At 32.5% G+C, this 27,817-nt stretch overlaps 1 protein-coding gene across 1 annotated transcript in view; it reads left to right on the forward strand.

Annotated features, from left to right (window-relative positions):
• The first annotated feature begins 720 nt into the window (after positions 1–720).
• Positions 721–27,817, forward strand: part of LOC125051953 (homeobox protein Nkx-6.2) — a 44,844-nt gene continuing 17,747 nt past the window's right edge. Inside the window, exons 1-2 of the mRNA XM_047652584.1 lie at positions 721–1,210; positions 13,458–13,654. Of these exons, the coding sequence (XP_047508540.1) occupies positions 901–1,210; positions 13,458–13,654 (507 nt within the window). The 5' untranslated portion in view covers positions 721–900. The remainder of the gene's footprint in view (positions 1,211–13,457; positions 13,655–27,817) is intronic.

Below are 27,817 nucleotides of genomic sequence, written 5' to 3' on the forward strand. Positions count from 1 at the left end.
TTCGGAAAAGTGTTTTAATAATGCTTCGTACAAAAATTGATTTAAAACAAAAGCTCAAACTAAATAAGGTAATATAAGGATGTATGGAGCTTTTATTATTATACGAAATTAAACATTTTCATTTAATCATCATTTACAAAGTAGCAAAGTAATTTTCTGATATTAGTCTCCTTAATGATGTGTTGAGTATCAATGGATATCCAAACCTTTAAATTCCTCTGAATAAAGCTGGGCTTTGACAAAACGAGCAGATGCGAAGTTAATATCTTGGGTGTTTTATTTCCGCGCATGAAGTGGCTGTCAATTAATAAAATATTTGTCACATAAATTATCCGGGACATATATCCTTCCGGTGTTTAGAAGGCATCATAAAACTATTCAGTCGCCCTTATTATTCGCTACAATAGTGGAGACGGGCTGGCAAGGGAGGGGCGCGGGGCGAGGGGCGCAGGCACCGCAAAAACTGCACCCGACTTAATTATAAAGAGACAAGAAGCGCCATTAAATACCGATTCGTTAAATCTACGCTCTCGTGTTAACACCGCGGTCCTCTGTCCTTGTCGTTTGCAAAGGGAAGTGAGCGAGACGGCGATATATAGCACACGTTCTACTCGAATGGGCGGTGACTCGGATATAAGGTTTAGATTGACTGGGCGTTCTCTATTCACCTTTTTTTGTTTGCTCCGGTCCACGGTGAGCTTTTCATTTGGTGTCGGACTTCGCGCGGTAGCGTTGTGTACGGTTTTCGAATGGACACCGAATAATTCGAATTTGGAATCAATGGACTTTCTCATTTGAATTTCGAATGTGAACTTTACCTCTCGTTACTTCCGGTAGTCGTATTATCGCAATGTGTTGACGTTTGAACTTGTTTTAAAATAGTGTTAGTGAACTGTCAAAATGTCCGAGTTGCGTGGTTCTCCGCAACTATCTAGGGCTGCGTTGGAGAATGGTTTTGGGGCTCCTCTGGCTGCTCTGAGCTCTCTGGCTGAAGCACCTCCTCCAGCACCAAACCCGCATGGGATAGACCATATATTATCAAGGCCAGCTGTGGGTTCAAACGTTGGTGCCGGTTTACTGACTCCAAGATTATCTTTAGCGGCGGCCGCGGCGGGAATGGCACACTACCTCCAGCACAAACCGTTATACTGGCCAGGCTTTCAAGGACTTGTTTCTAATCCTATGGCGTGGAGAGAGAGGCTACAAACAAGTAAGTACTTAGAGTTAATAGACGTTCTTACGTCTTACGCAGAGTGTAAGTAAAAAAGAGTTCAACGTAAGTGCGGTAACAAGATTCGTTTTAAAACCAAATTACTTACTTGATCAACTTTATTGGGTTATAAATATAGCGCATTATTAAATGACGAATTCAAAAATATATTTGCGTTAATATTATATAAGGTTGGAAATACATTTTATTTTATTACTTATTGGTGTATTTATTTTTATGAAGTACCTTTCTAATGTTGTATTAATGATAATGTATTTCTTTCTTATTTTGTAATTAAATTCATAAATGTTATTACATATTCATCTTACACATATCATTTAATATTTCTTATAGAATTTTTTATTAAAATGTATTTAAATTGTGATAATAGATTCATTATTGTAAATATATATTCATAATCTTTTGTCATTAAAAACTTGATTTGTTTTTTTATTAGGTACCTATATGATTTAAAAAAGTTATGTAATATATTTACCTTACGTCAATTAAGAGTGCATCTTCTACATTTTCACTACTTTATTGTTTAAAAGTTTGATTTTAAAGATATTATTACACCTAGTTGAAACTAAAACAGCACAAATTCATAAAAATTTATCTCATTTTTCCAAGGGACAACAGTTTTCGCTGGTCTTTTCGAGTAGGTAACATATTCTAACTTAAATATTTTATTTTCCTAGTACTTTTTTGGTGGCTAAGCATTCCGATTCACAACATCACATTACGGATACGGGATAGCTATTACGCGTTGCCGCCGTCGGCAGTAAAACTACCGTAGACAAAATTTTGAATTTAGATATCTCGCGCGGAGACTATTATGTCTGCTGCTATTTTATAGCGTAGGCTAAATATTGTAACATCTTATTTGGTTTAAAATCTTAAGTTTTATTCGAACCGTAAAACAATTAAATACTATATATAATATATATTGATATTGCCTGTTCACATACTATTAAATAGTTACTCCTCTTATAGGTTACCTTTAATCTACTAAATCTTTATATATATATATATTTCTTATGTGTGTGTGTTTGCGGTCTTCTCTACCGTTCTACGCCCTTGATTTGAGAACTGGCACTAAATTTAAAGTTAGAAGCATTTCATACACATTGCTTTTTTTTGACGATCATAAGTACAATGTGTTACCTATGATTAAATGATTTTTAAATTTTGCAATTAAATTCCTATTTTGATGACATTTATTTAAGTTCAGATATGCAATCAGAAGTTTTTTGATATATATTTAAGACGGGTGTACAGAACAAGGTCTGTCGGGTGCGCTAGACTATATATAAACATAACTATACAAAATATTATTGGTATGACTATAGTTTAAAATTACTTTTGAATGTTTTGTCCTTAACACTCTCATGTTACTTTAAAAGGAAAAAGATGATATTTAAGATTTATAGTTTATACCTATAAGTAACACTAATTTAAAGCAGTTAAAACGTCGAGTAATTTCACCAATGTAATTAGTTTATTTAAAGAAAGTTTAATTACTTTTGCGTCATAACCCCAAGGCACCTGGAATGTTTCTATGTCAGTTTCACTAATAAAGGCAATGACATAATAACCCTCTGTGCCCAACCTGGAGCGATTATTTCCTTTGTGCCCCGGAAGTTTTTGGAAACAGAATAACCTGCTGTGTCGCCGCCTTTTCAAGAAACAGTACGCTCTTTTCTTATAAGACCCTAAGTCAATTTGGTAGCGAAATACCTCAACAAACTGGTTCCTTATTTGCCCCAGAAAACGTGCCTCAATCTATAAAACGGGTAAAGCGCATTAATTACTGACGTAAAATATTAATAGACCTACATCGACCTTTTGTTTTTAGACCAACATAAAGAATGAATATGTTTGATGATTTCAATAATCGATTAAAAATAAAATCACCATTATTATATATTTAAAATATTTATTTTAAATAGGGTTTTAAAATAAATATTTTAAATATCCACTCGTGTGCAGCTGGTACAGGTCACTAGTTAAATTATTTAATGATGTCAAAATATTCTAAACGATGTCGTCGTAAACGGTTTTGACTACTAATATCTGAGTTAGAGATTTGGTCTGAAGTTAGCAGTAAATAAAGGGGAATTAATATAAATTTCTAGGCGCAGTAATTAGGATGTTATCAGCCAGTCAAGTGCATAGATTAGCAGCTTACACGTATTATACGCTGTAATATAGGCGATAAGAATTATAGATTAAATTATATCGTCACTCATATTGATATGGTTTAATTAAAAATATAATTAGATTAATACAATTCAATTATGCTTGAGAAGCTTCTATACGTAAATGCCTTATTGACATAGGTTTAAGGGGCACCTACTTACTTCTAAATAAATTACCTAATTAATTATTACTTAAAAATTTAGTTGTTATATAAAAATACCTAGCAATCGAACAGTCAGAAATATGTTACAATTCAATTCAACGTTCGCAGTCAGTTAAACTTTTTTATTACAACTTTGAAAACTTGATAAAATACCGGAAATACACCTCAAATAAAATAAATCAGTGATGCTAAAACCTTGATCATTTGTCAATCTAATAGCCAAGGAGGTGATCAGCCTCCTGTGCCTTACACACGCCGTCAACTTTTTAGGTCAAAAGCACGCCGGTTTCTTCAAGATGTTTTCCTTCACCGTTCCAGCGAATGTTAAATGCGCACATAGAAAGAAAGTCCATGTGCACAGCCGGGGCCTACGACCAAACCTACGACCTCAGGGATGAGTCACAACACTGCTCTGAAAATATACCTAATACACATTTAATATGAAGGTTTAACTATTTGTAAACACTACAACATGTTAGGAGATAACCATAACACAATGTATGTTTGACAAAAAAAACAATTTTGTATTCTTCGACAAAGATGTCGAAGAATACAAAATTGTTTTTTAGAGAAAGATCTCTACCCACTATTATTATCGCCCAGTCACTTTTAATCAAATTTATTAAACTTATAGACAATTTTAACTTATCAAATATTTGCATACATAATATATAGATAGTAATATGTCCTAATTGGATTTATCAAGTAATATCACATCGAGGTAATCCTCTCTAATGCGATATTATTACTTGATCGGGACTTGCTGATAACTGATTATATGCAGATAATCCATTATTACATTTATGACCTGGTTAACCATGCGCAATGTTAATTAGAATAGTTATCTAGAAATAAAAATTTAAAAGGATTCTGTAAATTATAAGTAATATTTCCATAATTTATTATGACAATATTGTGTAAGAAACCGTGGTTACGAAATTATAAACAAGATATGGTTTAAGAAACTTACAAGAAACATAATAAGTGAAAAAAATTGATCAAAGCACAAGTAAAACAAATTACGAGCGTTGGTTAACACACACATATGTACCTAATGGTTAATATAATAATTATTATCATTTATATTTTTAAAACATAAGGCGGAAAATTATAGGTAATATATCCTTTATATTTATTTTATTATGACAAAAGATTGTGTAATCATTGGTTACGAAGTGTAATAAACAAGCATAATGTGACTATAGTTTCAAAAACATCCATGAAATATTAATATATTAATAATGAAAAGAATAGATCAAAAAAACAAGTAAAAGCTCTAAGTGACTACAGTCTTGGACAATCTTTTTTAGAACCTTACGCTTATTAGTTAAAACTTCAGGTTTACAGAATGTGATTATAAACGCCTAAGAACCTGAGACTACTGCACAAACGTAGAACAACAAAGTAAAGCCGTAATTTAACACAGCTTTAAATTTTATACAAATTGTATAAAGCTCTATAAAATACCTTTCGTATTTACACTACACTATTATTTTACCTACACATGTTACGAAGTCAGCTGGTAATGAAATAATTGTAATGAATAAAATGCGATATCCGCAATGAACCGGCTGTGATGGCGGGATTCAAACACTTGATGTTTATTAAAATCGCAATACCTTTGTTGACCGCGTTGATAAGGCCAGATGTATACAGTTAGCTATGCTAGTTAAAGCGATAGGTAAAGGACTAACAGTCTCCATATGTATATTATAATGTGATAATTATGTTTGTTAAAAGCAAAACAGCCCTGCGATTCTGTAACTCACTTTTCGTACTCGCACAGCGGTTTTCGCATCGGCGGTCGCTCTCAAATCAGTCGTGAAGCAGTCATTTTATGATTTGGCATTCTGAAAAGGTGGGAGCTTATAGTTTATTGTTTATTAGAATGTCAAATCATAAAATGACTGCTTCACGACTGATTTTAGAGCGACCGCCGATGCGAAAACCGCTGTGCGAGTTCGAAAAGTGAGTTACAGAATCGCAGGGCTGCTAGCAATGTTTCAAATAGAATTGAAAATTTTGTATGTAACCAGTTATCATATTTTCTTAAAATGAAGTGCGTGTGTTGCGTTGCAGCTTGTTGACATAGGTCTCTCTCTCTTCCACTTGCATCCATTGCCTTTCAGCATCTCATCTATCCACCTAACCGTCTTACGCTTCGCCGACTAATCCTCGGCCTCCATTCCAGGACTTTTTTGCCCCATCTGCCATGCGTTCTTCAGGCAAGGTGCCATTACCATTTAAGATAATACGCTCTTTTGGCTAATGAAGTATGATGAACTAAAATTAGTTAATTTAGAAATATTTTTTGGTCATAATATTTGTCAAGAAATCTCGCGTATCAAATCTTGCTATACTATGCTAATATCAATAGATCACTGTTTTCTGTATAATGAATTTAAATAATTTACTACAGAACAGCCACATAAAACCAATCTACCTAGATCTAAATATTCGGTAGCATAGATAAACATAGAATCGCTCGTTCGGTGGAAGGGCAGCTCATGCGGGTATTATTAATTAGCGCAGGGTGGCTGCGGTCGCACCGGGCGCTCCAATGAACTGAGACACATTTTTTTAATTGCCCCTCCCACCCCCTCAGCATATGTCGGCGAGGATTAAAATTGGACTCGCAGTTTTTAAAATGAAACGTTTTCATTGAAGGCATTATTTGTGTTAGTCTGGGGACATTTACCATTGATTAAAGACATACTCGCTTTATATACAATGGTCATATCTTTATAAGTATAATCTTAAAAAAGATCACGATACAGATAACTTTTTGAGGTGGAAGGAGGAAGGTTATAGGTATCCACAAAATATGAATAATATAATATATAACATATTATTTTTACAACTAAGGTTATCTGCAATGGTTCTAAAAATTAACTTTGATTAAAATAATAATTCTAGTATATTTATATTATATTGATAAAGAGTTTTATGTTATGCGTGTTATGTATAAATCCTAATGATATCTAATTTGATTCCCCATTATTGTTTGTATCCATTATACATGCGAAAACATATACCTTAAATACGAACATACATATTTATAAGAACTTTTCAACAACAATATTAAACTTTATGTTTAAATTACGTTTTAACCGCATTTGAATCCTTGAGAGAACAATGACGTTAATTTAACGTAGTCATGTAATTAAACTCGGTCGGCATAAAGTTGAAACAATCTCCGCGGCCGTGGCGTTATGAAATTAAATGAAGAAATAACATAATTCCCCGCGCTCGCTTTTCCCCAATTTTCCATTCCCTGTTTCCCCACTGTCGAAGTTAACCTAATGAGGTGACGCGATACGATGCTACGATCATTATTTCTGTCGGGTTATTCGTTAATTTAAATTGAACGTTCTTTTGACATAAATTAATGTTGTTGAAACAATGTCGTTTGAACGCCAGTCACCAATGTGGAGAGCACATCTGCGTGTTGCATTAGTGTTCTTAATAAGTCGATATAATTTTTAGTGCGCTTATAATCAAACCTATAGTCGTATTTTTAATTAGACGAAGTCAACTGACGTTTACGGTGTTGTCAGTTTTTAATGATATAAAAATAGTGTTGTGACAAAGTAAAAACCCCTGAATTAATGATCGGTGATGGCACTAGTCGCCGCGCCGCGCTTTGTAATAAGACGTCAAAAAACTGATTGTAGTTACATAGTACTAGTACCTTACTTATATCAGAGCACTTTTATAAAATTTTGAAATAGAAATAATATTCTTTTATTGATTGAAATGATTAACTATTCACACTCATTGTTCATTCATCTGATTGAACAAGAACTGAACGCATCACTATTACTTTAAATATGGCAACATTATTTTACAAAGTGACATTAGCTACTGTCAGTTGGCTTCGTCTAATTAAAAATACGACTATAGAAACGAAATGTTTGTTTACCTTTGGCAAGGGGTGAAATAAAGATTTTTATTTTACTGATGATTGTTATTGATCAGTGGACTTAATTAATAGTTATTGAAGATTTGGATGCTCTTTCTTTCATCAAAAATTTCTCTTAAATAAATATATTTAAAATAAATGAACAAAAAAACATACCTCGTGTCTATAATAAGTAAAATTAGTTTTTAAAAGGCAATAAATCAGAAAATGACATCACAATATAACAATACAAAGCAGTAATGACATAACAAACATCAGAACGTCCAGTGAACACAAGTAATAACTCATAACCGCGTTATAACGCTGCTTGGCGGCTCTCCATATAATTTTGCTCTAACTTTCAGTAACATGACGGAAACTAAGCATTACTACGAACATTTATGTTTCAGTTATGAATCGATGTTAATTAAAATATGTTTTGGAATGGATATTTCACTTTTTTAAATAAACGAAAGCCTACAATAAGACTAAACAAATACATAATAAATTAATATATAATAATAATAGACTACAATAAAACTACAAAGCACGATCCGGCAATGAAAATTTGTACAATTTTATCAGTGAGACTTTTTTTTTTATATAAGTCTTTATCTTGCAATCAGTCAGCTAGACTATGAGCAGATGTGTTGAGAGCTGTTAGGCGTTCAGAGCAAAATCTCTATCGAGACTGCTCCTCTCTTTCAACCGTGCCTATCAAGACTTAGGATTTGTCGCCTTTTAAGCCTATTTATTAGGTCCGGTATGGTATCAGTGAGACTTATGAAAGTAAATAAATCTGTTGTAACGGATCTTATATTTTCAGACATATTATATGTTCTTTTTAAAGTAACGTCTTTAAGTACCTACGAAATATTAGTTGTACCTACAAAGTTATAGTGTAATATGAAAATATTCAATATGTCTTTCACAATACAAAATCAGCGTATATTGATATGGTTCTATTTCCGTGATAACGCCGTCTGTTGCGACAAGTATTACACCTGTTCGATGATAACACGCCCCGTACAATATTCATATTACAAGAGTATCTTTATTGTATATCCTATATTGAGTGAAAATTGCAAAAATTTACTATATTGGATTAAATTACATACAATTATCACAATTTTTTATTTTGTATAAAACTCTGACCTGACTGTGTGTGTGTGTGTGACGTTATAAAGTACGCTATTAAATTATAAAACGACACTATTAAATTTATATTACAAAAATCATAATCATAAATGTATCTATTTACTTAATAGAATATAGAAATAGAAAAAAAACTTTTCTGTATTAAAACAACTATAAAATTATAATAATGAATTATAGAACCAGTATAATATGCTACTCGGTTGCCAGTAGAGATCTTTCCTGGATGATACGACCTCCTACTATTTAAAAAACGAGCATTCGTCAAAGGCCGGCAACGCACTCAGCCTCTATAATAGATGTCCATGGGTTGCAGTAGCTGCATTATTGCGGTTCCGTAGCCTCGTTTTACCCAAATAAATTAAAAAAAATAATGTAATCCAAACCCACTTTCTAATGTGTTACCTGTATTGATATACTATTGTTCATTGTACATAAAGCATTATATTTAGTTTGACATATGTATATAAATTAAATAGAGGGCTAGTTTTTGTGTAACACATTGCGGCTGGCTGTGAGTCATTCACTCATGCATTATGCAATTCTAATATTGTCTAGCCAGTGCATATCGAATACCATACTTTAATAAAATAGTCCTTTACCACTAAATTGAAATTGATTTGTACTTTGGATCTTAAACATTAGTAAATATTTAATTTTTCTATACAACTTGGCAGTTTTATAAAAAAAAAATTTATAATTCTTTATTCATTTTATATGAATTAAAGTCTATCAGGGTAATGTACTGACTTAGCATAAATTTTTAGATTCTATCCCTACTTGTAGTAACATACAAGAATACAATTTATCGTGCATTTGCGTTCTTCAGAATAAACGGAAAAATGTGGTTCAGCTTGTTCTAAATATGCCCACGGCGAACTCTCAAAATTTTCATACAAAAAAATAATAATATTCTACGGATGTTTTATATAACTAGTTTACCTACTCTAATTATGTGATAATACAACTACTGGTTTCATACATAAAATAAATCAGTAAATAAATCAATGGCGCTACAACCTTTTTAGGTCTGGGCCTCAGATTTCCGTATCTGTTTCATGATCGTTTGGTAATCTAATAGGCAAGTAGGTGATCAGCCTCCTGTGCCTGACGCACGCCTTTGACTTTTTGGGTCTAACGCAAGCCGCTTTCCTCACGATTTTTTCCTTCACCGTTCGAGCGAATGTTAAATGCACAATAAAAAGAAGGTCTATTGGTGCATAGCCGGGGATCGAACTTACGACCTAATGAGTCTTACGATCGGATGAGTGTCGCACGCTAAAGCCACTAGCCCAACACTGCTCATACATAAGATACTTTATAAAATACTTGGCCTCCCTTATACATACATTTTGAATCGTAAAAGTAATACATTTAGTTAACAGACAATACTCCATAGCTGTAAAACGTTTCAGCTATAAACATTTAGTAGTCGACCTTATCTTGACGAATACCAACAGCCTATAACAATTATAACCCGAGACAATTACGTTCAGCTAAATCTGTGAACCACACCCTCCAGGGATCAGGGGGTGTGGGCGGAGGGGGGTAACGACGAGAGAACAGCTACGTTAGATGTTAACGTGTGTACATACGAAGGGGTGATCTATGTAGTTGTTTATGTGTCTTCGTGTAGGCTTTCAATGAAGTCGTTTTGAGAGGAAAATTCCGATGTTCTTTTGTTGGTTTTATATAATTGTTTTAACACATATAACTGTATAAATATAAACTATAAAACCTAGTGTAAATTTATAAAAAATCATGTTGCATTCAATTTAACCTAAAAAGTAACGTAAAACCAAATCAGAATCATTTTTTTGATGTTAAAAACAGTTTTAATTTAATTGAACATTCGTCTCTTTTTATCAAATTGTGTTTAGGCTGCGATGAAAAGAGATATTAGTCGAAACTTGAGGTTTTAATGTGGGCAACGTGTTACGATAAACTTAAAGCATTCAAATTTGACCACATGTATCCTCATATGTATAGATATACTATACATTTGAAATCATAGAATCATATCACACTTTTACTATACAGAATATGTGATATCATAGATGGGTTATTATAGACATTTGATCCTACTGTACGGAGAGTATATATTTAAATATCTTACATCATTAAGTATAAAGCAGTATTGTTACTTATACAACGATTTCTAAACGCAACCTCACAACACATAGACATCGTGTAAGACGATAACAAGACGTGTTTTAGGGGGGAGTGTTGTCAACACACAATCTGCTCGGAGGGGGTGCGGTTGCTCACTTCCAATTGTCTTAAAGGGTTCCACTTCTGCGGCTTTTAGTATAAGATCTGTTTTAACTGTAACCCTTGCCTTTAAACAAATGCTATTAGATAGGGTATAAAGGTTATATCACTGCATCAGTATCGTTACTTACTACTCAAGTAACAGAATATTTGTTTTAAAGCCAACACTCGGGACCCTGATACATTGGTATGTAAAGAACAATAAACAAGATTTAATGTGACCAGCACTTTAGGCAAACACAAGAAGAAAAAATAATACGTCATAAATTATAAAAACTAAAGGATTTTAAAGTGTAAGAGGAGCAACTGCGGATGGCCAAAACGCGTTATTTTGAAATAAATAGGATGCCTAGGGTATCTAGAGGGTACAAGAAGGTTGGGGCAATCAACTTGATTCATAAATATCTTAAACACAAATATATAGGTATATCAATAAATTTTCTACGATTTTAATATAAATTTGACTGAATTGCATTTTTGACACAATATTTTTTGTATTAACCAAACTATTTATAAGTAGGTAATTTGTACCTAGTTGGTACGAACTATAGTTCTTAAATCTTGAACAAAAATCGTTATAAATAAAACCAAATATCAATAAAATTCTTCATAAATTTTTGGTTTAAAATGTGTTTCATTTTGTATCGAGTTAAATTATAAGTAACGTATATTCGTAAACTCATATAAATCAATTTATATTATTTGTATAGCTTAGCTAGTAAAATACAAAGCTTAGATAACAATAAATAAAACATAAGCACGTAAATCTCATAAAATTTATGTTGTAATAAAACATATTAATATTAATATTAGGAGAACGATACAGTTTCTCAGGAACCATTCATATTATTCAAATATATGCTGCCAAAAGGGGTAGGTATTTCCAATGATTATACAGTAATTTAGGTGCAGTATTGATCTAGTCAATCCCTGAGGTCGTAGGTTCGATCCTCGGCTGTGCACCAATGAACTTTCTTTCTATATACGCATTTAACGTTTGCTCGAACGGTGAAGGAAAGCACCTTGATGCAACCGGCTTGCCTAAGACCTAAAAAGTCGACGGCGTGCGTCAAGCACAGAACGCTGATCACCATGACAAATGATCATGAAACAGATCCAGAAATCTGAAACCTAAAAGATTGTAGCGCCACTGATTTATTTATTTTATGCAGTACCTAATTATATGTTCAAGAACCTTTATGTTATCAAATAAAGGCCTAATCTAAAATAGAACATTTGTGGACTCACATTTTTTTAAGAACTTGCAACATAGTAGACTTAGAATTAAATTGTAAGGTAAGTATAATAATTGGATAAGAGTTATGATAACCTCAAAAACTATCATCCATGCACCAGTTGAAAATATTAATTACAATTACTTAATGATCAACAATCATATAGGATTCTATCCTAAGTAAAAAAACCATTACATACAATAAATTTGAAAATTCAACAATATTTTCGTAACATTTATCGTAAATTAGTTAATCGCGGTTTTTAAATCATTCCTAATACATTTCATTCAAAAATCATTCATTTCACTAGCAACACAATATTTTCATAACACAATTATCCGCTCCAATTCCACAGATAAAAAATAAAAGCCGCCGCTGCATTAGAACAATCGCCCCAGCGACCATTATTTTCATTTTTCCTCTGTTTCCTCCTCCCTCCCCCCGCTCCGCGTTCTCCCCCATCCCCCGGGAGTCGCGCTTCATCAAAACATTTATACGCGATGAAAAATATCACAATTGAATAGGATGGCTTTTTTGTTTTTGCCCGCGACGCTTTTATTGTGGTTTTATGGTGCTCCCGTATTATTCCGAGGATGTTTTGACACTCGACTTGAATTATTAGTTTTTATACTGACTCGGATCTCTCTGCTAGATATGATATCTTGAGTCTAAACGATTTACAAAGTTTGGATATGATTTTTGGTTTATTGCGTATTTTTGTCGCTAATACACATTAATCTTGATATATATGCGATATTCTTCAACTCCCTTATTCATAACTACTAAAACAGTCTAATTGCTCTATTTTAACTTTTAAGTAAAGTTTCGTCTCCTTCTGTCAAATTGTGTTTTCGCTGTGTTGAAAAGAAACAGAGAAAAATAAATAAGTTAAAAGAGTGCAATGATTCTTTTAGTACTTATTTATGAATAAGGAGGCTTTAGTATGATATTGAACTTGGGAGCGTTGAAGTATTACGTAACGCAATTTTTGGAGATTATTAACCCCCCCCCCCCATGAACCCGCCGTAACGTTTTTCAGTACCCAAGTACAGTACTGTACTCAAGTCTAGTAAAACGTTTCGTGACCACCTAGTGACTCTTTAGTTACTATTATGTGGTGTAAGTAGAAAATAATATTAACAATAACGCGTAATTCAATCCCCGTCCCGCATCGTAACGCTTCACAAAAGGAATAAAAATTCGTTACGTAATACTTGAACGCTCCCTTTGTTATATATTTGGCATAGTTGTGTTGTCTTTGCGTAATTTTATTAATTAATTAATTATAATGTTATAATTACCAAATATCTAATATTGTTGTAGTGAGCAACGGTGCGCTAAGCGCCTGCGCAGGGCAAGGCGGTATGGACAAGGACGGAAAGAAGAAACACACGCGACCCACCTTCAGTGGACAGCAGATATTCGCTTTGGAGAAGACTTTCGAGCAGACCAAATACTTAGCTGGCCCTGAGAGGGCAAAGCTTGCGTATGCGCTTGGCATGACAGAATCACAGGTTAAGGTAAGATCTCCTTTTATTCTTAATAGTCGATGCCCATATACTCTCAAGTCAAATATCTTGCGGTTGCTTGCTTCAGAAGGCCTATAGGGATGTTATCTCTTGGACCTAGTTCATAGTTCTAGTAATTAAATATCACTCCAAATCATCGTCAAAATTATGTCTTTGGTATACCTGTTTATCTGCAATTGAATCAATTAGAATATCTTATAATAATTGTGTACGAGTCACATTTTGCTCACTTAGGTTGACTTACTTTTATAGACGCAATATTCTAAATCTTAGGGGACCCAAGCGTTTCATAGCACTAATAGCAATTAGCATTCTATATTATACACAGGTGATAATAAACGTATTTTATATTATTATAACAACCTCCGTCCAAGCTGCATACTATTTTAGTGAGCGTAATTTTTTTAAATGCAATGAAGATAAATAGTATACCGCTTGCTTGTCAAGGCTATATCTTTATTTGTATATATAATCAGTATAATAATCGCACTAAGAGCCAACTATTACTGCCATACAACTGTACATTAACTAACGGCTAAATAGGGTAAACGGTGCAAATATGCGACACTCGCCCCGCGTGACTATTTCAATGACCAAATTTACCATATGTCAAGTGGAAGTAGTCTATTATGCGCCCAATGGCTACTAGATAAGGATCACATTGGCGTGTACCCGTATAATGAACCGTGTTGTCCGTTGGTAATCGGATTAGGGAGATTGAAAAGTCAATCACTTAGTCGCGGCGCAATCAAACGTTTCGCTCTATGCCTGTGGATTAATTCGAATGACATGTGGATGCTTCGTACTGTTTCTAAATCACTATCTGCTAATAGATACATTATACTTTTGTACTAGGATAGTAGATTCCTAAAGGGATTTAATGTTGTGAAACGGCGTGATAAGGGTAATTTTCAAGTAGGATTGACGCGAAATTTTTACGTAGCCAATAGATTTGTAAATTTTGTCCCACAGATTTGTTTCATAGTAGGCACAGATAGCCTTATTTGCCTTACAAAAGGCAATAAAACATGCAATCTGTGTAACGCAACTACAAACAACCAATTTGTCAAAGGTAAAAGGATAGTTTCCCTAACAAATACATCTAAGATTGTTTTGATATCAGTATCTTAAAAGATATCATGCTACATTTAGCAGAACAAAGCCGATGACGTCCGTCCCCTCGCGTCTCAACTGTCTCAACTCGTAGATCATTGCGCATAGTTAGCGTTTAATTCCGAGGGTCCAAATTGTATTATACTAAGTGATATATTCTATTTAGGGGCACCACTCTGAGGGCCGGAATGTGTTGCAACAAACGAATTTGTTTGCATTCTTTTACTGTTGGAAGGTTAATAGGCCTGTTCTGGTTAATGAACATAAAATAATCCTTCGTTGTTGTCTTATACAGCGAAAGTGTAGTAGAGTAAATTATTAATAAAACTATGTTAATAAAGATACTAGTAAATACTTTAAATATTCAATATTTCAGATTTTGTATGTAATTTTAATAAAAGAAATATCGAATACTTTCTAATATTGTTGTAATATCGCCGAGGGTGGAGGGTAGTGAGAGAAGTCAAGTGTATATAATAAGATTAATGTAAGTAATGTATCGTATATTCTCATTCTACGCGTTCACTGATTTCGTTGAGTCATTCTATTAATATTTGTTTGATATTTCATATAGGGATGTTTGGAGTATACAACATCATTAATTTAAAACTAACGTTGTTTTTCTTTTGTTTATAAATAAAATGTGATAAAAAGCAACGAACATGACTATAAAATTATGTATTAAGTTTAAAAGATATTTCTGATAAATAAATACTGATCGTAATAAGTGTTAATCATAACAGTTTACACTCAGTAATAAGTAGAGCATACCATACCATAATCCTTCACACCGCTGCGTCCAACAAATGAGACCTCTCATTCGCTAATTGTGCTCAAAAGCCAACCAACGAAGGGTGCATTTACCCTACATAAACTGGACACTCGATTTTTAACTCTATCAAATCGCGCCAAGGCTTAAATTCGCGTGTACCTTTTTTATGAATTTTTCTCTGATGGGTGTCATAGCTCATTTGGCATTCAATAAAGCTAATCCGTGTGGAAGATTAAAGAGGGCGCGTATTTACACATGTGCTGCTCACGCGGTGCATAATGTAATTAATTTCGATGCTTTTATTTTGAATTATACGAATAGTACCATTAAAATTACGTGCAAATTCTATAACTTTATATATATTTAATTTATATAGATGCTGTATTTAAATCTCTAATCATATAAGATACTGACTAAACATTAAGAAATTGTTGGTAATAAAGACAAGAAGCTTTTAATCGGTTTTAAAGAATCATCAAAAATTTCAAATCATCAAAAATTTATTTAAAAATTGCCAGAATTCTCTTCACACGTATTAATTTACACGATAATAAGTTAAATAGGATAAATAACTGAGATACCCCTTAGAACGTAAATTTCGTTAGTTGTCCGTTTTTTTTACAAAAGAGTTTTTATCAAGCCTAAAAATACAATGATTTCGTAACAATAGATGGGATAAAGCATTAGTTATTGATTATCACAGCCCAGATTACTTTCTTATACAGTTTATGTGAATTGGTTAGGCATGCGTTCAAAACTGATGAATATTTCCTTCTGAGTGTAAAATGAAAAAAAATTGACTCGAAAATACCTACGTACTTGCATATATAACCAAAAAATCACATAGAATATAAGAGTTTGGGTTCAGAAACGAGACTGAGCGCAAAGTGTGACTCTCTTATGTCAAAAACGTATTGGATGTTGCCATATGACAGGCATAGTTCGCACTAATACTTTATTTCGATATTTTACAACTTTATTTAAAATATTGGTTTCCTAAAATAGGTCCATCGTGAAATCTACCCACATAAACAAACATGCCAAAGTTATAAAATTTAATCTAGGTTTGTGGTAGAGTGATTTAACAATAAAAACGTCATAAATCACGTTGATGCTATATTAAATAATAGACAAGTTAGGGCCGATTTCACAACTGATTTTAGAAATGTATTTAAGCGTTAGTTAAAAAATAAACAGTGTAACGAGATTCTCTATACATGCTTTTATTTAATTATATTAAAATAATTAAGGTAAAAACGAAACGTTTATACAAAAATAATGAATTTAAAATAAAAATCAAATATACACTAATTTATAGTTTGAAAAGGAAAACGGATCAATATTGTAAAGTTATTTTTAACATCAAAATTAATGAAATTGGATAATGAGCAATTTAATAAAATTGAAGATCCCGTACTGCATTTGGACACGGGTCTAATAGCCAATAAACAGTAAAAGCATCATTAAAAATTAATCTCCAGTGGGAAGTAAATCTCTGTTTTATCTGTATAACTGTTGTAAAACACTGATTTGCATATAAAATAAGCAAGAACGAAATGGTATAATTATTGATTGCATAACGCTGAAGATACCTACACATGTTCTAAACATATTGTGTTGCTAGTCTAGATATCGAGTCGAGAAATCATTTTAAACTCCTTATCATATCAGTCTAACGGCAGCAGTCTTTTGTTCCTTTCTCTCAAATTGTGCTTACTCTATGATGAAATGAGACAGAGTACTTTATATATTTTTATGAATAGGGTAAGACAATTATTCTAATAAGTACAAGAGTTCTCTCGCAGTAACGGGTTGTGTTCCTGCTCCATTGTGTTATTACATTGTGAATATGATTTTTAGCTATTGTAAAATTTACTAGATTGTAAAATTATACATTAAAAACGGTACGGCCGAAAGTTCAACGAAGAAATAACGCCAGAAAACAAATGAATAACGAATTTCTCTAACATCTCAAAATACATAGAATAAATAAATTGTGGAATCAAATTCAAATTCAAATTCAAAAATCATTTATTCACGTAGGTAACACAATGTACACTTGTGATGCGTCATTAAAGAAATACATATGAATGCTTCTAATTTTACATTTACTGCCAGTTCTCAAATCAAGGGCGTAGAACGGAAGAGAAGAACTGGCAATAAACTCTCCGCCACTCTTTTTAATCGCCATGTTTTTTTATTTTATTTACACAACGTTTGTAAGGAGCTGCAACCATTATCCAATCGCCAATCGAAACTATGAAACATGATAATACAATCATACCGCAAACATTTTCATAAAACAGCGTTATTTAAAATTTCTGTAAACAACCTTTTTTACCAATTCCATGAGAAATGTATGAATTGAATATCTGTATGTAATCCCATGACATTAAATATTTTTATGAACAGTAAATCTTATTTCGTGTCAAATCAATTATGAATAATATAATTCAAAATATTATCTTATGAACGGCTATTAGTAACAACAGAGCAGTTAAAATGGAGATAAGGATGGATGCAGGGTGCATTAAACGGTACCCCATACTCAGGGCTGTCAATCATAACAAGGGGTGAAGAAGAAAAGCGTTTTACATTGAGTCTGGTTAAATATTAATTCACGTGATTCATGATTAATAACGGCGCATTCCTTTTCTCTTTTGGATGAATTTTACACTTTAATGGTGGATGCAGTAATACTAACAGTTTTATTTCATAGGGTAATGGCCTAAGTAATTTGTATTAAAAGAGAACATACATCTATATATATAAAAATGAAACCCGTTTTCCGTTGTCACGACATAGCATGAAAACGGCTTGACCGATTTGTCTGATTCTTTTTTTATAATATTCTTTGAAGTAAGAGGATGGTTCTTACGGAGAGAAAAATAAGAAAAAATTGAGTGAAAAAGTCTAAAAACAACACTTTTCTATATTCCCATACAAAATATTCGTAATAATATTTAAAGGCAATTTGAACTTTAATACCATATAATAAAGTTCAAGTGTTAGTGGAGGGGTTCCGGGAAGGTACATTTTTATTTTTTGACATAATGTATTTGTTGTATTATCAACTTTCTTTTTTTATCTTACTAGCTAGATCGGTGTCCCGAATAGCAGAATAAGTATTAAAAAAAATAAAGAAACGACTGTTAGGCGGTACGATGTTCGCCAGGCCAGCTAGTTGTATATAATTTTAGTTTCTATATGGTTTTAAAAAACTTTCTATTAGTTCCTTATGCTCTGGCAAGGCAAATATTCACGATATCGTACATTATACACTACTATTACTAACGAGTTATAACTAATTTTTTTTTAAATATTCACTCAGATACAAATAAATTGGACCAATTTTAAGAGATCGCTGTTGGCAACCCTAACCAGAAGGGACTATCAAGAGGGGGCAAAATTAAATTATTCTGATGGATCACACTATAATTTAATTTTAATGTGTTTTGATAAAACGTCCGTGAATACACAATCGCGTCACTTTGGACTATAAACCCGATTCGAAATTAATTGCTCTTTTTAATTTTTTGTGACGCAGCCATTTTATTGATTGATGGCAACACTATTATGGACTTATCATTAATAACTCTATGATTTGGCAATTTTTTTATAGCACTTGTTCTTAATCTTCGAACTTCTGCTCAGCTTCCGCGTTACGTTAGCTTAATTCATATTTAAGTGAAATTGTAGTTACTATCGTGGTTTCACTTGAAACCATTAGAGTACCGAGATAGAGACCCGAGAGTTTGTCAGTCGACTTTTGCTTTTGTATGCAAACTCTATTTTAATATGGTGAGTGAGCGAAATATAAGACTTATTACATATAGGCCTTATATTATTTATATATAAATAGCGATATTTGTGCTGTTATTTATATAGATAGACATCGAATATCTTACTTCGGCCATACAATGCGCAGAGGCGATGAGAACTTGGAGAAACTGTGTAATTTTAATATCAAAATTATATTTTGTAGGCTTCATGTATTACGAAAATCAAAATAGTTAAATTATACTCATTAAAATGCTGTAGTAAAAATAAATTACGAGTATAACCATTCTAGAAATATTTATTTACACTTCGTTACCTTTAATATCATATAAAAAAACAGGTTCCATAGGATATTGGCCAACGGGCGGCCATAATTATCGTTTATAATAGATTTCTTTTATGCAACCCTAAAATGGAAAAATAAATACCTACCTACTGAGGGTAGAGTACAACACATAAATAAAAAATATAAAAATAATAAAACACTATAATTATACAATATTAAACTAAATTAATAAAAAAAAGTAAAAGCTAATAGTAGTTAATTAGGTAGAAGAGAAATGCTCAAAAAAAAAATTCTTAAATGAATCCTGCGCTCGTCTCATTTCAGAAGGTAAGAAATTCAGAAGTAAAATACTTTGCACAGTAGAGGAGTGATAAAATTCAATCTTCATATATACATACATAAATCAAAACAGTATTAATATCGACAGAGGACTGCAGAGGGTGGGATGATTAGAAATATATGTAAAGGAGACATGTGTTCCGTTTGTTAGACAGGTTTGAGGTTATCTAGTTTATATTGCCTTAGTTTATTAAAAATATTATTCGCTTTTTACCAATTTAGGTTAGGCTACTCATTATTCACTAATGTACCGCGCTAAGTCTTCTTTTCATATAATCCTGGGTGACCCGGCAAATGTTGTGTTGCCATGTATATTATTTCTAGGAAACATTATTTTAGTTAAATAAAAATGACTATCTACTATCCTCAAAAATAGAGGTTGATCGTAGAGGGGTGAGGGTTTTATATATTAATAATTTAATGCCACATAATAAAAAAAAAACATTAAAAAAAAAAACAAAAAAAAATTTTTTTGACACCCCCATCACTTAGGGTTTTGAAAGATAGATAGAAGCCGATTATCAGATTTACTGAATATGCACACAAAATTTGATAAGAATCGGTTGAGCCGTTTTGGAGGAGTATGGGAACGAGCATTGTTACACGAGAATTTTATATATTAGAAGATTATTAGTTAACCCCAATTCGTTTTTATATTTTTTTTGAAAAAAAAATGTTTTTGTTTTTTTATGATACATCATACAAAAATACATACAAACCCTAATTTTCACGCTACAATCAACTCCTATTTTTTTTAGATAGTTATTTTTATTGCACTAAAAAATGGTTCCTAGAAATAATACTTATACATGGCAAAACAAACGTTTGCCGGGTCAGCTAGTAAACTTATAAAAATAATCTTTTAAAAATTCATTTAGAATATTTTTACACGTTCTGTTAGTTTTTAAGAAGACAAAGCGGTACCAAGACAATAATAAAATATAAAAAATTAAATATCGTTCCAGCATTCATATTAAAATTTGACGATTACAACTGTTGTATTATATATCCTTCTACGAAGAAAATCGTTAACCTAAAACAACAGAATCAACACTATTTGTTATAAAAAATTACATCCATAACAACACATGTGTTAACTTTGGTCCCCTCAACAACAGACAAAAATCCTTTAAAAAGAATTAGTACAGTCAACACGTAATCATTAGTAAAAACAAATGACCGTGAGCAATCACTGGCCAGTCATTAGGGAATCTCCATCAAGCCTATATCTCACCACCTAATACACATTCGGGCTTAATTCACAGGCAATTTAAACTTTATAACATACTAATATGGTTCGATTTCGATTGGCACTAGTTATTGTTTGATGACAGGCGAGTGGAGCGCTAATCGATGGTCATTAATCGAATGCGGCGGAATCGATTCGGTGGCGCATATGTTTTTCAATCGAATGACGTAAGTGCTAAATGATGTTCTAGTTTACTACAGATGTATTATGCAATAAATTTGTATTATTTCCTTTTATTTATAGTATTAGCCATAATTTCTAAAAGAAGGTTGTATAGGTATTATATATCTAGACTAGTGCTTTCAACAGTAAGAATTTAATATATTTTGACAAGTTAAGAGAACGAGATGTTTATCATCTAGTAGTAAACCCATGTTAAAAAACTGTATTTCCTTTTTGGTTAACGGGTTTTTAACGCAGTGCTAGAATAAACTATATCAAAAAAAACGAACAACTGACACACGCCGTCGACTTTTTGGGTCTTAGACATGTCGGTTTCCTCACGATGTTTTCCTTCACCGTTCAAGCAAATGTAAAATGCGCACATAGAAAGAAATTCCATTGGTGCACAGCCGGGGATCGAACCTACAACCTCAGGTATGAGAGTCGCATGCTGCAGCCACTAGGCCAACACTGCAGCACATTAAAATATAAATAAAATACAACTTAGTAAAAAAAAAAATTGTTACTACTGCTAAATTAATTCATACACTTCTTCTGCTTGATAAAGCAGTCTTCGTTGACCACTGCTGAAAAGTACATATTACAATTAAATATTATATTTGTATCCGCTAAACCAAAGACAATATTGTATAAAATAATTAAGAAATATTATAAGCCAGCGTGTGTAAGCCATAGTTTGAACAATTTAAAAAAAGTTGTGGGCGTGCTATGGACCACAACTGGCGACCTCATTACCATCACTATACCACCCTCGGTAACGCTGGATTACTCTGCAATGACAGATGCTTTCCAAATCGCTTATATTCCTACCTATTGTTGTTTGATTGATTGTGAATTTGCTTAGATTTCGTGCCGAGTTCTTAATTGAAATGTATATAATAAAATCATTGATTAATTATTATTAAATACGCGTATATTAGGTGACATGAATATAATTTAAATAAAACTTCTTTAACGCGCTTTTATTTCATTAACATAACTCGACGAGGGCTCTTCAACATCTGAATTTTCCAAATTCTTAAAATGAAAATGGGCTAAGTATTATATTTTATAAACTAATTTAATAATTTGTAATGCACTTAAAAATATATTTTATGATACTAAGGAAACTACCAATCATAGTAAGTTACATAATAACATTTACCTACGTTCGTTGCATAGTAATTTTTAATTTATAGTTTAATCTAACGTTTATTGGTATGTAATCATCAAATAATAACAATCAAAAATTGTGTATATTTGATTGTTATGGTTGCATACACAATTTGCTTAACCTATATAGTAATAATAAAAATAATTAAAAATTAGTAAAAAGAAAATTAATACAAATTTAAAAAGTTTGATTTGAGGCAGTGTATCTTTAATGCTGGCAGCATTTCCTCGCTGTATTGCGATACTTATTCGTTAAGCGAGGAAAGCACCAGCTTCACCGGTCACCGGTACGCCAGGCGCCAACTTAAATCTGTAATTAGCGTTGCACTTGAACCCCACGGCCCAAAAGTCTTTACTCCAAAGAGAACAAAATTGGAGGAAATACTAATATTTGAGATGTTTACTATAATTTACTTGTATTGTGTGCAATGAAGCGTAAATAAAAACCAATTACATTTAGTAAGCTACCAAATTGATATAGCATCTTCGTAAGCAATTGTTTTATTCAATTCGTTCGTATTCATCAAAATATGAAATCCCGTAAGTCGTCGCGATATCTCGACGGTAAACAATAAACGGAGAAATCCTAACAAATCTCGCAATAATAAGCCGAGGTGTGATTGATACAACAATGAAATCCCCGGCTCGACACCGCCATTTGCATTTTTATACGCACCGCCCTCCCGCCCTATCGCCCTCTTGTACTAGCGCCCTAGCCGCCCTAACCGTCCTCACCGCCCTACGCGCCCAAATTGTATTTCGTCAACTTCACTCGGTCTTTCATTGAGCACATAAGGTATATTGTCAATAAACGTGAACATTAACGTTTACGTGATTGGTAACACGAAATAAGTCTATGTATTTTAAATACATTCCCTATATTTAAAGGTGTATATTATCATTTGTAAATTAAAATAGTATTTAATTTATGATTCCACTACAACTATGTATACAATAGGTAGTATAGTTTATTGTTTTCAAAGATTGTCTATGCTTATTCACCGATCATAGAAGTCACTCTGGTGACGCGAGACAAAATTCCAAATCACCACTATGTCCGTCTTTGCACGTAATTCGGTGGTAATACGTTAAACAATTTACATACATCATTTAATATTGTCGCTAGTAAAATTCTAATCAATGCGACCAAGGGTCCTTTAGGTAGAAAGTGTACCAATTCTTAAAGGACCGGCCATCGCGAGCTTTCTAGTATAGTACCGACTACACACTACTGTGTCAAAGGAGGCAAATTTAGTTATTATTAGGTTTTTAAATTTGTAACGTTATATTATTAAAAAAGTAAAAAAAAACATGTGTGTAGCGTTAGAAGATATACTTCTTTGGCGTAACAAGAGAAATCTTTTTAAAATTTTTATCTTTCGCCTTATTCTGCGGTTGTGGAAACACGACACTAACAATAGAAAAAAGGTATTTTATTAATTGAAAGTTTTATTATAACGCATTATCTAGTTAAATAAAGTTTATTTAAATATCACAAAAATATTTCTACATAATTAAAGAAATGGACATTTTTTATTTTAAAATGTTGACTATGCTAACTTCTGGGTGTCGGGTTTTTGTGACGGTGTCCGCACGCATCGTAAAAATTTACACTCATCATTTTTCCCTAACGCGCCAAAAGAAGAAGAAATAAGAACATCAAAAATAAAATAAAAATTAGGCTGTGTAGATCGGTTTCACAAAATAAATCCTAAATTCAATAAAAAACAATTACCAGAATTCATTTCACCTTAGAACGTAAATTTCCTTAGGTGGCTGTTTTTTTTTAAAGAGTTTATATTATCTAAATACAATACTTTTATTATTAAGTCTCTGGCAATATTTAAAAAAAAAACATTGATCTAACATTACTCAAGCTTGGACTCCCACGTGATATTAAAAACAATTTTACGGTAGCCCAAATCAATCCCAATGAATCGATGATAACTCGATTAAACATCGATTTAATATCTTGTCGGCGATTATAACAGGAAATGTCACTCGTTCTGACACAAGTTAATTAAAAACTATATTTAAGTACCAAATCTTGTAATTTAGAAACCGGATTATAGAACCGAATAGATTCAATTAAATAAAATTAATACAAATATTATTCGAGAGTTTTGAAGCCTCGAGGCAAATTGAAAAATTTAACTGCTTTGATCTGGTAATTGATGTCTTTATAGTGCCGGCGATCGATAAAACTAATAAGTTCAATAAATATTGGTATAATCCATTTTATATTATGCGGCATTTGCATTTGTTATGTACCTCAGACACGACTTTATTAGCTAGGAAGAGTTTCACAATTCTTCAGTGCGCTTCAAGAGAACCTCTTCATTTAATAACGGGCGTTGATATTCTCTTCTTTTAAAAATTGTATTACTAAAGAAGCACTAGATTCGCGCGACCTTTCTTTTAGCGTATAATATGGCGTAGTCTTAGAACTATTTTTTAATGTATTAAGGGAATCATTACGGCATTTATAACATGCTTAAAATCTATTATTTGATATTAAAACGACAAAAAACCAGGGATTTTGTTTACCTATATATAAGAAAAATATATTTATTATTATTGAGGTTTAATATACATTTTATATATTTAAAGGGGGTAATTGGACTACCAAACATAAGTTTACGAATGCTACTTACAAATGATGTTCAAAGCTAAATTAATAGGATCGCAAACGATGCAATTTTTCAGTCCCTATTTATTCGCGTGAGAAATTCGCATATTTATCAAGAAATTCGTCTCAACCTGAGCTTGTTAGGGCGGATTACTGAAAGATGACACCAGCTCGTTACGCCACTCAACTTTAACCATTTTATTTATTGCTAAACAAATTTCAACTAATTGTATGAGCAAAACAAATAGGCATCAACGGATTATGACTTCAGACATTAATACTTGTCTGTTTGCTATTTTAAAAGATTTACTTTTTACACGCTTTATATTAGCTTCACCTTTATGTATGTATGTAATCGACTCCTTCGGACTCGATTTTGACCCACTTTAAACCGACAGATTTTATTCAAATTTTGCGCACCTGTCAAAGATCGATGACAATGCAATAATCCGAAAAAAAAAATTTAATTAAAAATTAAATAATAGTGGGGCGCTCTTTGCCATATTTTTCGTCTATAGAGCAACCCACGCTTTTTCACAATAATACCAGTATTTTTTGTTCATTACCATTTTCAGCCTAAATTAGGAATTATTTTTCACTTTTTACTTTGATGTGCTTTAAAAGCGTGTTTTTTAGTTTTTTTTAACTATTATTTATAATATTTCTCTTCTCTGTAACCGATTTAGAGTTTTACAATTTTTTCTAACTTATGTTAATATAAAATGTTAGATATTGCAATACACAAGAAGACACGTTGTTAACCGTCGTATTTGATGGTGGAGTTGAGTGACGCAAGCTGTCTCGCTCTATCATATGGCAGTTGAGTCTCTCGCTCTTGCAGTTTCAATTATCTGCCTAATCCCTCAATTACGACGACAGATGTCGCCCGCGTCTTCAAGCTTATGTGCCAGTTTAAAGTAGCGTCCGCAAAAGCAATTACTCTTGATCGATGCAATACTTATTTGTAAATGTTTTAGTATTCATTTTATTTAAATTTTAATAAATGGATTTTTAAATTTTTTATATATACGGTTTTACTTATTATGCATTGCGCAAACAATTTTATATAGGTATATACGGTGAACGTTTGGTGAGGTTATACATAGTTTTAATTGTTTACTGTTTTTAATCTTCAATACTTTTAATTAATAATACAATTAACAATCTAATCTCTATCTAATGATACTTTCAAATACACTCTCACGCATTCACACATTCACACATTTTTTATCGAGTACCTACGCACACTTAAGAAGTGTGCGTACTCGATTTTTGTTCAATTAGATTTAACATTGACTACTTCTTAAAAAATATTCTATTATTACTTGATTTTGTTTTCAACGTGCACCATGTACCACGGAAGAGATGTAGTATAGTCACATATATCACAAGGGCTAGTGTGGGGACTAGCGTCAGATCTTATCACAACCATATTTTATTATGAAGGAAGAACATATAGTAAAAAAAACAATTATTTAAATGTTTTTAACTACCACTTTTATGGTCAGGTTGTCTTTTGTCGTAGGCATTATATTAGCCCATTCTGTTCTGTTCTGGGATAGCCTGCTTCATCTCTTCGGCAGATAATCTGCCCATCTGTTTACTTGACGTCCCCTCTTCCTTTTCTCTTTTTCCGTATTTTTGCAGTTGTTCTGTCATATAATTAAATAATAATTTAAATAACACAGATAATTTTAGTTAGTAAGGACATAAAGATTAATTTTAATACCAATAACAAATAAAAATAAATAAACAGCCTACGCGTACACTTAATGTAATGTTTATCATACTTCTCTTTATATTTCTTTAATTAATATTTCTTATTGTTTATCGCCGTTGCTGACCAAGTTTGAGACCTGTGACAAGTTTTTTTTATTTTACCACCGCCCATGGCCACTCACATTGCCAGAAGACTCTTGTCAAACCTTAAGCCGAATTGGTTCAGAAATATGTCAGTGGGTAGCTGGTTCCACGTGGTGGTGCGTGGCAAAAACAGCCTTAAGAAACGCTCAGTTGTGGAACGACGGACTTCGAGGTGATACGGATGGTATTTTGTATTCTACCTTGATGTCCGATAATAAAACTCTGCTGCAAATATCACTCTCGTATAGCAAGCGTGGAAAAAAATTAATTAACTATTCCAATTTTCACTGTTAAATTTATCCGCTAACATTAGGGACTGGTATTAAAATCAAAGCTACCGAAATAATTTAAGTTAAATGTCGTTTTTGCGTGGCGTACTTGTAGGCACGTCCCTTAAGGGTGGTAGGGACACGAGTTAGCTAATAATTAATATTATAATTAATGTTGCCATAACGAAAACCGCGCCGCCATTAATCCGCTCACCAACAACCTTTACACGATACAATCTTTCATTAACTTTGTCTAATTATGTTTTATTGGGGCTTTTAATTAATTATAGGAATAATGATTGTTTTGACAGTTACGTACCTACTACTTTTATCGTAAAAAGTTTGTTACAAGCTGTTTTTATTAGAAAACTGTTTTTATTATACAGAAAATTGCTGCGACCATTTGTTGTTATAAATTAGCCCAATGTATATGTACTGCGCTCCTGTACCTACGTAAAAAATGGCCGCAAGAATGTGTGTGTACTTTCAACACAAAGCCTTAGTTCGAAAGCACTCTCA

The sequence above is a fragment of the Pieris napi genome, chromosome 8, assembly GCF_905475465.1.
Source record: "Pieris napi chromosome 8, ilPieNapi1.2, whole genome shotgun sequence".
Lineage (NCBI taxonomy): Eukaryota > Metazoa > Arthropoda > Insecta > Lepidoptera > Pieridae > Pieris > Pieris napi.